This window comes from Mobula hypostoma, chromosome 3 (genome assembly GCF_963921235.1).
Source record: "Mobula hypostoma chromosome 3, sMobHyp1.1, whole genome shotgun sequence".
In the NCBI taxonomy this organism is placed as follows: Eukaryota; Metazoa; Chordata; class Chondrichthyes; order Myliobatiformes; family Myliobatidae; genus Mobula; species Mobula hypostoma.
The window spans coordinates 96,612,346-96,628,069 of NC_086099.1; the positions used below are offsets into that span (position 1 = coordinate 96,612,346).

Below are 15,724 nucleotides of genomic sequence, written 5' to 3' on the forward strand. Positions count from 1 at the left end.
CCCATTCATTTGATGGAGACTAATGTTTGCAGGTTTAATGGTGCAGGTTGGAGAGGTAAGATCTCCAGCCCGAGAAATGCAGAAGTTCATACCATCCTGGACTTCACTGGTGCAGCACATGGACAAATAGCAGACCCAAACAGCTGTGCTAAGTTAGGGTCCCACCAATAATGGAAACCGGGACATTGTGAGATAATGTGTGCACGTCCTGGAGCTGGTGCTGTTGTGCATTTGGACAATCTTGTCCTTGTCCCCTATTTTATATAGCAGCCGGGTATACCAGATATTCCACAGGTGCTATCACCACCAACTTGCTGAAGGTCTATGAGCCATTGTCATTAAGGGAACAGAAGTGGAGGGGATCGGTAGTTTTAAATGAATTGGCATTATTGTTTCAGAGGCTCAGATGTTCATTTTATTATCAAAGTATGCATGGACAATACAACTCTGATATTCATCCTAGGACCTGTCCTAGAATCTCCCCTGGGGCCAGCGCATAAATGTCAATACAAGGCACAACAGTGCCTCTACTTTCTAGAAGATTGCATATTTGGTGTGTCACCAAAAACTCACGATATAGTATGGAAACACCAAAGCCCAGAAAGCGGTGCTTAATGTTCAGTCAATCAAAGGCAAAACCCTCCCCCATCCAGGCCATTCTCTCTTCGCTACTACCATTGGGCAGGAAGTACAGAAGCCTTAAGTCCCACACCACCATGTCCAGGAACAGTTATTACCTGAGAGCCCATCAGGCTCCTGAACCGGCGTTGATAACTTCATTCACCACTACTCCGAACTGATTCTGCAATCAACTGAATCTACAGTTCATGGTCTTGGTTTTATCTGTACTTGTGCAGTTCATCTTGCCAGTCTTTGTCTGTTCATGTTTAGCTTTTCTTAAAATTCTATTGTTTCTCTTTCCTGTAAATATCTGCAGGAAAATGAAGCTTTAAGGTAGTATATGGTAACATATACTGTACATTCTTAGATAATAAATTTACTTTGAATTTTGAGCTTTTTCTCCTTCAGGGAATTTTGGATGACCATTACTATTACTATCTCTGAATCTCCATCTTCAAGGTTTTGTCAAGTTTAATCCAGTTAATTTATCCAGTACTTACTCTTTAATAATGTAAATTACCTTATGCTAATCACTGCTATTTAACCCCCGTCTCCCATCAATTTCTGTTGCATTCATTGCCATCTGCAGTGAAGCCTGCAACCTACTATTGGGTTATTGCCTCAGCCGCCTCTTCCTCACTATGTTGCTGTTCAGCTGTAGGGTGAACTTCTTCATTATTTTGAAATGTTGTGTCGACTTGAGTAAATCGGGTACTGTACACAATGCGCTTCTTTGTTCAGGTGTCATGTTCTGTGTCGGTGGCAGAGGAGGAGCTGGTGACCCGTTCCGCAGTATTGAATGTTACTCCATTAGCAAAAACAGCTGGTTCTTTGCACCCGAAATGAATAGTCGAAGGCGGCATGTTGGAGTGATCTCAGTGGACGGTCAGTAATGTTCAGATAACAGTCTTGTCTTTGTTTGGTAAAAACTGTGCAGAGTTAGGGGAGCTAGGGCTTTACTCTTTGGAGAGAAGGAGAATGTGAGGAGACCTGATAGATGTGTACAAGATATTAAGAGGAATAGATAGAATGGATAGCCAGCGTCTCTTCCCCAGGGCACCACTGCTCAATACAAGAGGACATGGCTTTAAGGTAAGGGGTGGGAAGTTCAAGGGGGATATTAGAGGAAGGTTTTTTACTCAGAGAGTGGTTGGTGCGTGGAATGCACTGCCTGAGTCAGTGGTGGAGGCAGATACAGTAGTGAAGTTTAAGAGACTACTAGACAGGTATATGGAGGAATTTAAGGTGGGGGTGTTATATGGGAGGCGGAGTTTGAGGGTCGGCACAATAATGTGGGCCGAAGGGCCTGTACTGTGCTGTACTATTCTATGTTCTGTGTTCTGTGAAAGTTCTAATATTCCCTGTTTGCTGAACCTCAGGGAAAATCTATGCTGTCGGAGGTCATGATGGAAATGAGCATTTAGGTAGCATGGAAGTGTTTGATCCGATGACCAACAAATGGATGATGAAGGCTTCTATGAACACCAAGCGGTAAGATTGTCTTACAGTTCTGCTTCAAAGCTATTGGTGCTTTCATTTTACAGTTCACTAATTCTCCAGCGAGTAGAATTATGACAGTGCAGAAGGTAGCCTTTCAGTCCATTGACTTCATGCTGGTTCTTGTAGGGCAATCACTGCCCACTTTTCCCCTACAGTTCTTCCCATCCTTTCAAGCCCCAGTTCATTGTCAGTAACAAGACTTGGCACACTACCCTCTGTCATTGCAATAATTTGAAGCAGTAATTATTCCAGTAATTTAAGGAGGAAACCATTCCGGGAAAGGATCTGAAAATCTGAGAACACCCACTAACCTACCCTGCACTAAATTCTCTGCACATCAAACATTGTTGACCCACATTGGCACCTTGTCCCAAAATTTTCAGTTTAATTTAATTCTTTTAAAGATCTTGCTCTTCTCTATCTTGAACACTCATCTAAGTCTTAAAACACTTGTTTCCTCTGAATCTGGCCCCTTTTGTTTCATCCAGCTAATTAGTGGCTTCGTCCCACAATGTCTGGACCCAACTGGCAGCCAGTAGTTTCTCAGTTGGTGGATAGCACAAAACGTACCAGTATTGTGAACTGTGAAGAGGATAGTGTTTGCTTGAAGAATGTGATGGAGAGCGCTCGGTAAACGCACTACATAGACGTGTGTATTTATATACCGACACACACCCATGCAGACACAGGCCCACAGACAGACGCCTACACACTCACCCGCACGTACATGTCTATACACACACACACACACACACACACACACCCACCCACCCACCCCCTTGCCCTGGTGCCATCATTGCACTGAGTGTGCCCTCTTCAATGCCTTCCCCACAGTATATTCTTATAAAGGGGTGGCTTTGTGGTGCCTTTCCCACCATACACAGTGGACTATTCCATTTCTTTAGTAATGGGGATGTGCAAATATGTATATGTTGTTTGTATACTGCATTTAATGTAGATACTGCTGTTTATGTTGTGATACGATTGTAGCTACATTGTGGGGTCCATCATATTCTGTTTCATGTGTAGTCTTAAGTTTGTGGATGTTAAAGATGGTATGTCCTGGTGCCTGACAAAATGAGGCAAATCGCTGTCAGTAGAAAAGAGAGGGAGAGGTTCAGCTGCTAGGATTCACACCGGACAAAAATAGTATGGAGTTATTGGATTTTCTGGTGGATATCTTTCTGTAAATATTGTCAATTTTCTTTTTGCTGTTTTCACTAATTATCAGAAGGGTGCTAATTGACTCCAACCATTTTTCTTCTGTCATAACACAGCAGGTTATAAACACACAGGTGAAATGATCGGACAAATGGTAGATGAAGTTTAAATGGGAGGTGAGACATTTTGTTAAAAGGAATCAGGAGGGCCAATATAAAGGATACTGTTCTATAAGGGGCAGGAATAGAGGATTCTGAAGGCTTTATATTCGTGGGTCATTGAAAGTGGAAGGGCAGCTTTAGAAAGCACCTAACACGGCTTACACAGCTCTGTGTTCCGTTATGCTGCCTCTTCATCAACACTAGTTCCACCTCATCTGGAGTGTTTTGTTCAATTCTGGTCGCCACACTAATGGAAGAATTTAAAGGTTTTGGAATAAATTTGTGAGAATGGTTCCTAGAAAATGAGGTTACACCTACGAGGATTAGATTATTGAGGGTGGAGGTGGTAGATTGCTGTCTTTAGTGGTGGGGTTAAGGACCTGCAGTTGCAGCTGTAAAAGGAAAGAGTTAAGAGTGACATGGTAGAGTGGTCAGGGGACTTGGTATGCCATGTGATTGGAGTTAAGCGTGCACACCACATGAACGAGGCAGTTTCCTTCGTGGCGTTGAAGAGGGATTTAGATAAACATGGTGAAATAAAGTTTCTTCAGGCGAGGATGGAAGGAGGTAGAGAGTTGCTCTAATACCAGCTAGTATAGATTGGTGGAATGGGACCTGCTGTGTGGTAACGTCTCTGAAAAGTAGACACCGCATCCATATTTTAGGGGTTGGGTTTCCTTGTTTTATGGCTGCCTGTAAGGAGGCAAATCTTAAGGCTGTATATAGTCTACATACTGTGATAATAAATGTACTTTGAATTTGATATTGTGCATAATTATCATTCATGTTGTCTGCTACTCTATTATATGGTTTTCAATTTCCCACACTTGCTGCTTTAACTGAGATTGCTAGTGTACTCTGTCCAGATGTTATTGAGAAAGGAGCACAAATTGCTACCTTAATCAATGTCATGTGTGTTTATTTTTGGGTGTGCACATGTACATAAGTTACTGACATTTTGATCTCTGCAGGAGGGGTATTTCTCTGGCGTCCCTTGGAGGCCCAGTCTATGCTATAGGTGGTCTAGATGACCATACATGTTTTAGTGATGTTGAGCGATATGACATTGGCTCAGATCTGTGGAGTACTGTGGCAGCAATGAACACACCAAGGGGTGGTGTTGGCTCAGTTGCACTTGGGGTAAGTATTTAAATTTTATTGTTTTCTGGTCTGCACATTGTTAAACAGATGCATTGAGTATTAACTGCAAAGTTTATTTTTTTAAGAGTGACTCTTTACCCCGGTATGTGTGTGTGTGTATATATATATATATATATATATCTCTCTTCATATAAAAAAAATGAACAGTATTTTTTTCTGTGGATCCACTCCAAGGAAAAGATTTGTACCACCATGTGACTTCCCATTTAATTTCCTTTTCCTCTTAACTCATGTGATTGAATTTAATGCTTTTTACATCTCTCCATGTTTAGAACTATGTTTACGCTGTTGGTGGAAATGATGGAGTTGTAAGTTTATCTAGTGTTGAGAGATATGATCCCTACTTGGACAAATGGACAGAAATTAAGGATATGGGGCAAAGGAGAGCTGGAAATGGAGTTGGTGAACTAAATGGCTGCTTGTATATTGTTGGTGAGTGTTAATCTTTTATAACTGACACACTTTCAGAAAATGGTTCCTATTCATACTGAAATCTTGAATGGAAATGTTGTAAATTATCCATTCTGCTGATGGCTAGTTCAGGAGGATGGTGGTCAAAGCTGGCAGTAACTAGCCTTCTTTACTGTGAACAGACCCTGGACAATAGGGAGGAACTGAAGGCTGGAGATAAAGATTCAAGAGGAGCTGATTTACAGTGAACTGTGGTACTTTTAATTATCTCAATAAGACTCCAAATGCATTAATTTTGTTGCATAGTGATTACTATTTGCTTATAATGAACATCAATGTGACTTTGATCTTGCTCCATTTAGCCTTTCAGGAGCAATTAAGAACACAAGGAGCAGGAATAGATTATTCGACCTTTTGAGACTGTTCTAACATGCATCAAGGAGGAGCTGATCTTCTACCTTGCAGCCACGTTCCTGTACTAACCGAGTAACACCCCCCTTTGTAACCATCTCTGTTCTGAATGAACTTAGTGACTGGAGTTCTGTATCCCAAGGGTCTGTGGAAACTCAGAGATACATCACCCTCAGCATGAAGCAACTTCCCCTCATCTCAGTCCTGAATGTCGTGCATCTTACTTTGGACTGTGACCTCTGGGTCTAGGCACTGCACTGCAGATAAAAATCCAATGTGAAATAATTGTAACTATTTATGCTGTGTCATTATAAGCTTATGCTTTTTTTGAAAAGAATGTTAATATTTATTTTGATTGTTCTTATTGCAACACACAAATTGGGAGTGAAAATTAAATGTGAAGGACTGGTGTATTTTGCTTCAGCTGCACTATTTAAAAAAAAAGCTCCATTGTCAGGGTCAGATGGTCTTTGAATTGATGCCCGTACTGCTGCTATATTGATTTAGATTCCTTTCTGTGGTTGCACTAGAGGAATTCCCTGCCTTTCTTTTGCTTGCTCTATAATTTTAAGGGTAGATTCAAAGACATTTATTATCAAAGTATGTATGCAATATACAATCCTGCGATTTGTCTTCCTCACCGACGGCCATTAAATCTGTTCAAAGAAAAACATCAACCCCACCCCCCAACATACGAAAAAAAAAACAAATTGCGCAAATGGCAAAAAAATGAGCAAAAAATACAGAATATAAAACAACGCCCCACAAAGTCATCGAAGGAGTCCAGGCATATTCAGTTCAGTTCAATCTAGCGCTGTGTCGTTCATTATCTGCAGGCTGCACAAAGGTCTCCATAGCAGCATTTCTGCTTTTTGAAATTATAATACTTTGCATTTTGAGGAAGCAGATTATAGCTCACTGCTGAAAGCAGTGTTCATTTCGGTATTATGTTATCCATAGCTGTGGTTTAGTGAAGAATAGTCTTTTATTTAGTTAAAATGGGTGATTAGCTGAGATTGGAAGTCTGTGATACTGGAAAGAAGCTTAGATTGTGCTATGTCACGTCACAAAGTTTCACCTCTGCTACCACTGCATAAGGGAGTTTGTTTTCGTCACTTTGTGCTGACGGTATGCTTGTCTGTTTTGACTTAGGTGGGTTTGATGATAACTCGCCACTCAGCTCTGTGGAAAGATTTGATCCTCGTATGGACAAGTGGGAGTACATGGCTGAGTTGACGACACCCCGTGGTGGAGTTGGGGTGGCAACCCTCATGGGGAAAATCTTTGCAGTTGGTGGCCACAATGGCAACGTTTATCTAAATACTGTGGAAGCCTACGATCCGACGATGAACAGGTAAAATATGTCAATCCAGCGCCTCATGAATACGCTGGGTAAAAATGTGCATCTTTATAATGTTCTCATGCTTTTGTGTAATCGCTCATTAGAGGATTTTAATCCCAAAAACATCTGCTTTGATAAAATACAGCTTAATGCAGCACATGGTGCATTTTGTACTCGAGAAAGAATATCTAACCTTTGATATGGACTTATGAAACTGACATCTCTACTTCCTGCTGATACAATCAAAAATTCATTGTAAATTTCTTACATTATCAAGTTGGGGACCGTATCCTCCGCTCTCCGCAAAGGATTGAGTGTTTCCAAACTGACTCTGAGCACAATTGCAGCTTTATTTCTGGTCTGTGATTTTTGTACAGTTATCATTGTCCTGCAAAAGACAGATGGGTTATAGAGTTCTAGGTCCTGGTGTCCAAACCCTCACAGTATGTATTGCCCTGTACTTTTATATAATGGCATCCACTCGGGTTGTGCTGGGGTCTGGGTGAGAAATTCTTGCCCTCAAGTTGGGTCCTTGCAGTATTGAAGCGCCCGTGGCCTGGTGTGGACAGGCTAGGGACAGAGGTGTGGACTTGGACTTCGGGGTTGCACAGCGTCAAGCACTAGGAAACACTGTTGATCTTGTTGCCATGGAGAAAGCTCTGCAACCTGTCAAAGGGAGGTTAAGACAGGATCATCTATCCTATTTATCAGGAGTGGCTAGGGATCATAGGACCAGGGCAGTCTTCTAGTACAAGGAACAGCTCTTGCCAATACCCTGCAATAACCTGTATTCTGCAATATCTGTACTGGTAAAAGTGCATCCCTCATTACATATCTCAGTATTCTATAGATGTATTACCTGCTCGGCACCTTCCAACACCACTCCTCGCAGGCCCTCCCTTTATCCTGAGCCAGGGAGTAATTAGTTTCTAAGTGCATACCAGATTTGTAGCACAGAAGTGTCATCAGAGATGCATCTCTGTCTATATTGCTGTAATGACTCCTTTTAGTGCAGATGCCATTGGCACTCCTGTGCCCACAGAATGCATCCTGACTAAGGTGCCACCGTGCCAAGGGATATAAAATAAGATGATTTGTCGTAGAATCATAGATCACTACAACACTGAATCAGGTCCTTCAGGCCATCTCCTCTTTGCTGAACTACTACTCTGCCTACTCCCATCAGCATGTACCTGGACCATAGCCCTCCCATCCATGTGCTTAATTCATATTAATCTTAAATATTGAAATTTCACCATTTCCACTGGCAGTTCGTTCCACTCTCATCGTCCTCTGAGTGAAGAAGTTCCTCCTCATGTTCCCCTTAAACATTTCACCTTTTACCCTATCTATACCCCTCATAATTTTATACTGTATACCTTTCTCAAACCCTCCCTCACTCTCTTACACCAAGGAATAAAGTCCTAACCTACTCAACCTTTCCCAATAACTTGTTTCCTCAAGCCCCAGCAGCATCCTTGTAAATTTTCTCTGCACTCGTTCAATCTTATTGATATCTTTCCTGTAGCTGGGTGACCAAAACGTGAAGCAAAGCAGTACGTTTGGCAGCAGCTTGGCTGCAGGAGCAGCCGGAAAGATGTTCAGTGACGTCCAGCTGCCTTAGGGATTTTCTGTCTGTGATTACTCCCATAGCCTTTGCCTCTCTCGAGGCTGCCCACAAGGCAGTGAGGCTACTTACCCAGAGCTGGGTGTAAATTTGACACAATCTACCATGCACAAAACTACGTTGACTCTCCCTAATCAGTCCCTGCCAGCCCAAATGCTTATATATCTGGTCCCTTAGAAAACCTTCCAATAACTTACCCACTGCTGATGTCAGGCTCACTAGCCTTTAGCTTCCCAACTTATTCTTAGAGCCTTTCTTGAACAACATTGGCAATCTTGTAATCACCTGGCACCTTACCCGTGGTTAAGGATGTTTTAAATATCTCTGCTAGGGCCCTTCAGTTTCTGCACAAGGTCTTCAAGAGGACACCTTGTCATCTGGGGATTTATCCTGCATAGTTTGCCTTGAGATAGCAAGCACCAACTCCTCTGTAGTCAGTACGTGGTAATAACCCCACTGCTGCTTTGCCTCACTTCTATAGACTCTGACTGTCTCTCAAGTAAATTCAAATGCAAAAGAATCAATTTAAGATCTTCCCAATCATTTTTGGCTCCATGCTTAGATGATCATGCTGATCTTCAAGAGGACCAATTTTGTCCCTTATCTGTATCTGTATATATCTGTAGAAGCCCTTGGGATTTTCCTTCACCTCCTGATTTCTCTCTTGTGTTCTCTTGTGTTTCTTTCTTATGCTCAAGTACCTTATTTGTTCCTTGCTGACCATACTTGTTATGCACCTCGTTCTTCTTAAACAAGGTCTCAATATCTTTTGAAAGCCGAGGTTCCCTGAACCTGTTATCCTTGCTTTTCATTCTGATAGGAACATGCAAACTCTGCAATCTCGGAATTTCACTTTTGAAGGCTGCCCACTTCCCAAGCATACCTTTGCCAGAAAGCAGCCTGTCCCAATCCACACTTGCCAGATCATTTCATCAAGATTGGCCTTTCTCTAATTTACAACCTCAAAGTGAGAACCAGACCTAGCCTTCTCCATAATTATCTTGAAACTAATGGAATTAGGATCACTAGATCCAAAGTAATTGCCTACAGACACTTATGTCATTTGCTCTGTCTTGTATCCTCATAGGAGATCCAGTATCTTCACCACTTTTTAAAAATCCAGATGTTCCATTCTTCCTGTCAAAGTAGATAATTTCACATTTTTGTACATTAATTTTTGTCTCCCACCTTCTTGTATTCTTGGGTAACCATTCGGTATTCTGCAGATGCTGCAAATCCAGAGAAATATACACAAAGTGCTAGAGAAACTCAGCAGGTCAAGCAGCATCAATGGAGAGGAATAATTAGTCGACATTTCGGGCAGAGACCCTTCTTCAGGACTCGACCAAAAATGTCAGTTCAGTCTGATTTCTTTTTGCAGCCTCTTTGCACCCTCTTCACTTTCCCACCTCATCTTTCATGTACAACACAAAAAGAGAGCATTATACCAGGCTGCAGGTAGGAGAGTGAAATTCTTATGGCTCTGAGGTTGTGAGTGAAGATTAGTTGAAGTTTTGGTGTTGATAATGAAAAGTTATGAAGAAGGCAAGACACAACTATACTACATTAGGAGTTTGAAGAGATTTGGTATATCAACAAATACACTCAAAAACTTCTATAGATGTACCGTGGAAAGCATTCTGACAGCCTGCATCACTGTCTGGTATGGGTGGGGGGGGGGGTGTTGCACAGGACTGGAAGAAACTGCAGAGTGTTGTAAATTTAGTCAGCTCCATCTTGGGTACTAGCCTACAAAGTACCCAGGACATCTTCAAGGAGCGGTGTCTCAGAAAGGCAGCGTCCATCTTTAAGGACCTCCAGCACCCAGGACATGCCCTTTTCTCACTGTCACCATCAGATAGGAGGTACAGAAGCCTGAAGGCACACAGTCAGCGATTCAGGAACAGCTTCTTCCCCTCTGCCATCCGATTCCTAAATGGACATTGAACCCCTGAAGACTACCTCACTTTTTAAATATATATTCTGTTGTTGCACGATTTTTAATCTATTCAGTATACATATACTGTAATTGATTTATTATTATTATTTAATTTAGTTATTTTCTTCTATATTATGTGTTGCATTGAAGTGCTGCTGCTAAGTTAACAAATTTCACGACACATGCCGGTGATAATAAACCTGATTCTGATTCTGAAGTGAGCAGTCTTGTTCTCTAGAGGGTACTGTGTACGTCAGCGCAGAAAATGAACAAAGTAACAGCTTCAACAGATGCTGGCTTCATCCCCCATATAACTGGACATTTAACTATATACATGTATATAACGTATATAGAAATGAGACAACGTTTCTCCAAAGCAGGTTGTGAAGCACATAACACACATAGCACATGATAACTTATGAAGGTAAGGATAAAACCTCCAAATGAATCACACATAAGAAACAAACTAAAGTGCATTGATATTAAATATTTTAAGGTATGGAACAGATTAACCAGTGACAATTTGAATGCGATGCAGCAGGAGTTCAGAAGACTAACGGCCTTTGGGAAGAGACTGTTTCCCATCCTGACCATTCTTGTCTTTATGCATCACAGTCTCCTGCCTGCTGGTAGAAAGTCAAAGAGGATGCTGGATGGATGGGCGGGATCCTTAATAATACTAAGGGACCTGCATGTGCAGCGCTCCTGATAAAAGTCCCCGATGGATGGTAGGGAGACCCCTATGATCCTCGTGGCCATTCTCATGGTCCTTTGTAGGGATTTCAGGTCTGTTGTTGAACTGCTCCCATACCAGGTGGAGATGCAACTTGTCAGGAAGCTGTCAATAGTGCTCCTGTAAAACGCAGTTAAGAAGAGGGGGAGCCTTGCTTGCCTCAATCTTCTTAAGGAGTGGAAGTGCAGCCGTGCCTTCTTGTTCGGGGAGTGGATATTAGGGGACCAGGTGATACAAAATGCCAGGAATTTGGTGCACTTAACTCTCTCCGCGGAGGAGCCATGTGTTCGCAGAGGGGCATGGTTCTTCTGCACCTTCCTGAACTCCACAAAGCACCATAAAGCAAGTAACAACATCAATATGGTGAGAACTAGGTTTGTGAAAATAAATGTTAGTTCATGAAATGTAGATGACAGCCTATACTGCAAATATAGTTCCAGTGAATAGGGTTATCTACAGGCATACCTTATTAGAAAATTTGTTTGATATTTATTGACACATATCAGAAGTATTTAATATCAAACCCCTTTAATATTCAGAAGTTGTGCATTGCATACACTCTTACAGATACCAGAACACAATGCGTCCGTGTGGATAAGCTCATAAATTTAATGATTCTGTTTATAATTCCCCTGCCAATAAGTGCTTTTCATAATGTCTTATTCTTTTGGTTTCTCTGTACTCTAGGTGGGAGTTGGTTGGACCCATTTCACACTGCAGGGCTGGAGCTGGAGTGGCTGTGTGTTCCTGCCTGGCGAACCAGATCAGAGACATTGGCCTGGGATCCAGTAATGTTGTTGACTGCATGTGATTTTTGCAATCAATCTGCAACACAGTGAAGTTTTCTGAAGATGCTAATTTTACAGAGGAAAAATTCCATTCCATGTATCCATTCATTGTAGACTAAGAAAGAAGGCTGGAAAATTGATTATAAGACTTTGATTTGGTTTTTATCTTAATATATGCAGATTTGATTTCTTAGAACTGATTGAAGTGGGTGTGTTTTGCATTGTATTAAATGGTTTTGCAAATTGAATGTATGCTGCTCTTCTAGCACCACCCTGCCGTTTCCAGCTGGCATGCAGCTCCTTTAGAATCCCGGAAGATGGCAGTAATTGCATATCTCTATCTTTCTGAAATGAATTTAATGGTATCAATCATTGGCTGACCAGTGCACAACAAAGTTTAGTCATAAATTTGGTGGTGGAGCTAATTCTTTGTAGTGCAGGTGCTGGAGAAGACAAAGTACATTGTGACTGTTTAAAATATGACCAGGGAAAAGCTAAAACTTTGTAAATTTTACTTCACAATGAAAAAATAGATTTGTTTGTTTTAGTTTCTATTTGAATGAAACATTAAAAAATGCTTTTAGCCTCTTCTGCCCTTTGTCTGTCAGTGAGTCCTATTGCTTTCTTTCCCTGTCTTGCCACCCCCAACCCCCACCCGCCCCATTAATTCAAGGTCCCAAAAGACCTTTAAAAACTTGGTTTAGCAGCAAATTCAACAAGCAATAATTTTGTGAAGCCAAAAAACAATAGTGCACTGTTCCTTTATTAGCTAATGTATCTGAAATATTGTTATTACAGTATTTATAAATCCTGTTATTGTGAATTCTTGCAAAAATCTTGCAGATTGATAATTAACAAATTGTTCATCAACAGTTTCTTTGATTCCTGTTTCATCAACATGCCTCATCTTTCTTAACACTGCTTGCATCTTCCAGAATTGATTACAAAATATTGTGTAAATTGGCATACCTTCAATGAGGTGACTGTTGTGTGAAAAGTTTAGTCATTTTATTTTTGGGATAAAAGAATGTTTTTTTGGGGGAGAATGGATAAAACAAAGGGGGAATTAACACCTACAGTAATTCTCCTACCTAAATTCAGAAATCCATGTATTTCACACACTGAGTTCCTGGTTGTACTAGGTTCATGAAGAAAATTATGTGCTAGCCCACAGATGGTTTATAAAGGATATGTTCATACTTTTTGCCATTTGTGGCTTTGTAACCATTGTAAAGGCTCCTTCAATGAAGAATTTTAGGTAGTTAGCAGGATATCTAAAGAAAAATAAGAAGAAGAATCATAAGTTATGTTGGGAAGTAACACACATCAAAGTCGCTGGTGAATGCAGCAGGCCAGGCAACATCTCTAGGAAGAGGTACAGTTGACATTTGTCAGGGTCTCGGCCTGAAACGTCGACTGTACCTCTTCCTAGAGATGCTGCCTGGCCTGCTGCGTGCACCAGCAACTTTGATGTGTGTTGCTTAAATTTCCAGCATCTGCAGTATTCCTCATGTTTGCGTTATGTTGGGAAGTAGATGGGAATAACCAAGCCATAATAGAATGTGTGACTACAGTTTTTTTTATAGTTTTAAATGATAGCAATAAGAAATATTTTGGCATTGAAAGGTCTAAACATGTTAAATTGCAATCTGCTGTATCATCCACGGTAACATTCAGAGTTTGAAATAATATTTATTGTGAATGATTTAAGTTATTAAAAACCTATTTCTCCTGAAGGATTAAATGAACAGAAGTAAAGTATTTAACCACTGAGTAATTTAAACAACATTTTGTTTAAAGAATCTAGAAGCAGCATAAGGTTCATAAGGTGATCCAAGGTAAAAGTTCTTAATCCTCACCATTGTTTTCACTTCAGAATGAGCTTAAATGCAATTATTACAAGCACCAATAATTACTTAAAAGTTAAATTATGACGTGTTACGGTTATTTAAAATGAAACTCTGTTTCGTAAAGCTCTGCTTTTAATGTTATTGGTAAATTGTTCATAATGTAATGAAATTTAACTTTTTGGAAATATTGTGTTACATTTAAATCCTTTACTAATTGTGAGGAAAAAGATTTTGCAATGTTATATCTATCACACAAGATTTAAGACAATTCAAACACTGACTTTGTCCATGAACCATTATCTATGATGCATTAAAGCAAGATCTTGAAATTATGTGCACATGCTAGCAACTATTTTTATTGTACACTTATGAAAGCCAGTTAATTGCATCTTCCCTACCATTGCTAATGTCAAATTATGTTTGCTGAATCTTTCATCTTCCAGTTTCTGTTCTTCCCGAATTATATTGGTATGATGTTCTTTCTTTTCCATTATTGATTACATAATAGAGTGTCCTGGAAAAATAACCCTGAAAATATGTTTTAATCATAGCAATGTAGTTAGAGAGTTAAAGAGGGTGCCGCCCATTCGGTTTTACTGTGGCTACTGTCAAGAATGATCTGTGGTTTCATCCATATTTTGTCAAGTCTGTGTCATGATGAATGTTACAACTATACACTCAGTGATCAGTTTATTAGGTACTCTCTGTATCTAATAATGTGGCCACAGTGTATGTTCGTGGTCTTCTGCTGCTGTAACCCACTACTTCAAGGTTCAACCTGGTGTGTGTGCAGAGATGTTCTTCTGCACACTATTGTTATATATCAAGGTTGTGTGAGTTGCTGTTGCCTTCAGTTTGAACTAGTCATTCTCCTCTGACCTCATTAAGAAGGTGTTTTCCCCCACAGTACTGCCACTCACTGGATGTTTTGATTTCTCACACCATTCTCTGTAAACTCTAGAGACTGTTGTGCATGAAGATCCCAGGAGATCAGCAGTTTCTGAGATACTCAAATCTCCCCATCTGGCACCAACAATCATTCTATGGTCAAAGTCATTTAGATCACATTTCTTTCCCATGTTGTTGTTTGGTCTGAACAACCACTGAAGCTACTGACCATGTCTGCATGCTTTTGTGCATTGAGTTGCGTGATTGGCTGATTTGATATTTGCATTAACGAGCAGGTGTACCTAAAAGAAGCTGCCACTGAGTGTATATTTACAATAAATATAGAGCCGCAATTTTTCCCAGATTATCTCATCAAAGCTCTACATATTTTGAATGCCTCTAAGTTATTTTGCAAATTAAAAGCACATTACTTCATTTAGTTTCACCCTTACGATGTTAGGATCGATGCCCTTTAGGTACCAGTGAATCTTTTCTGCATTGTCAGATGGATTTTTATATCCTTCTCAAGATACACAGAGCTAATCTAATCTAAGTCTGAGAATGTTATTACAGTAAGTGGGGTCTTTATCAAGCTACATTGTGAATTGTTGGACAAACTTGCCAAAGCTCATGCTGTTTATTCGATTGAACTTCTCCAAGGCCAGAAGCTTGTACGAGCAATATTGCAACCTAGAGTGCACCTCATTCAATCTTAAGATGGCAGCTTTAAACAGCAGTGTGCCTATTATAGCTGATGCCATTTCTGCCCCTTAAAATAAAACACATTTATGTATAATTTAAAAATGTACTGGTTCAGCACCCGACCCATCGCATTCTGCAACCTCCTTTGTAGAGCCAGTGTGACTGATGTCATCACAGCTTTATCTATGGTTGTGGACTGACCTCCCACTTCAAGATTTACTGTAGTCTCCCTCAGGTTCACGACCACCACCTTGTCTGTCATAGCCTTGTGTCCAACTGTTCCATTTTCTTCTCAGCTTGAAAGTCATGGCTTTATATTCTTGGGAATTGTCCAAATAGCAAATGACTAATATAATCCTACCTCAGTTTTCTGTTGAGACCGTAAGACCATAGGACATGGAACAGAATTAGGCCATCAAGGCCATTGGG

The 15,724-nt window shown here is 40.5% G+C and overlaps 1 protein-coding gene across 5 annotated transcripts in view; it reads left to right on the forward strand.

Annotated features, from left to right (window-relative positions):
- The window catches only part of klhl8 (kelch-like family member 8), a 51,974-nt gene extending 38,767 nt beyond the window's left edge, over positions 1 to 13,207 (forward strand). For all 5 annotated transcript variants that reach the window (XM_063043495.1, XM_063043497.1, XM_063043498.1 and 2 more), the window contains 6 exons: positions 1,363 to 1,506; positions 2,001 to 2,112; positions 4,415 to 4,583; positions 4,877 to 5,036; positions 6,579 to 6,780; positions 11,755 to 13,207. In XM_063043495.1, the coding sequence (XP_062899565.1) occupies positions 1,363 to 1,506; positions 2,001 to 2,112; positions 4,415 to 4,583; positions 4,877 to 5,036; positions 6,579 to 6,780; positions 11,755 to 11,878 (911 nt within the window). In that variant the 3' untranslated portion in view covers positions 11,879 to 13,207. The remainder of the gene's footprint in view (positions 1 to 1,362; positions 1,507 to 2,000; positions 2,113 to 4,414; positions 4,584 to 4,876; positions 5,037 to 6,578; positions 6,781 to 11,754) is intronic.
- The last annotated feature ends 2,517 nt before the right edge of the window (positions 13,208 to 15,724 follow it).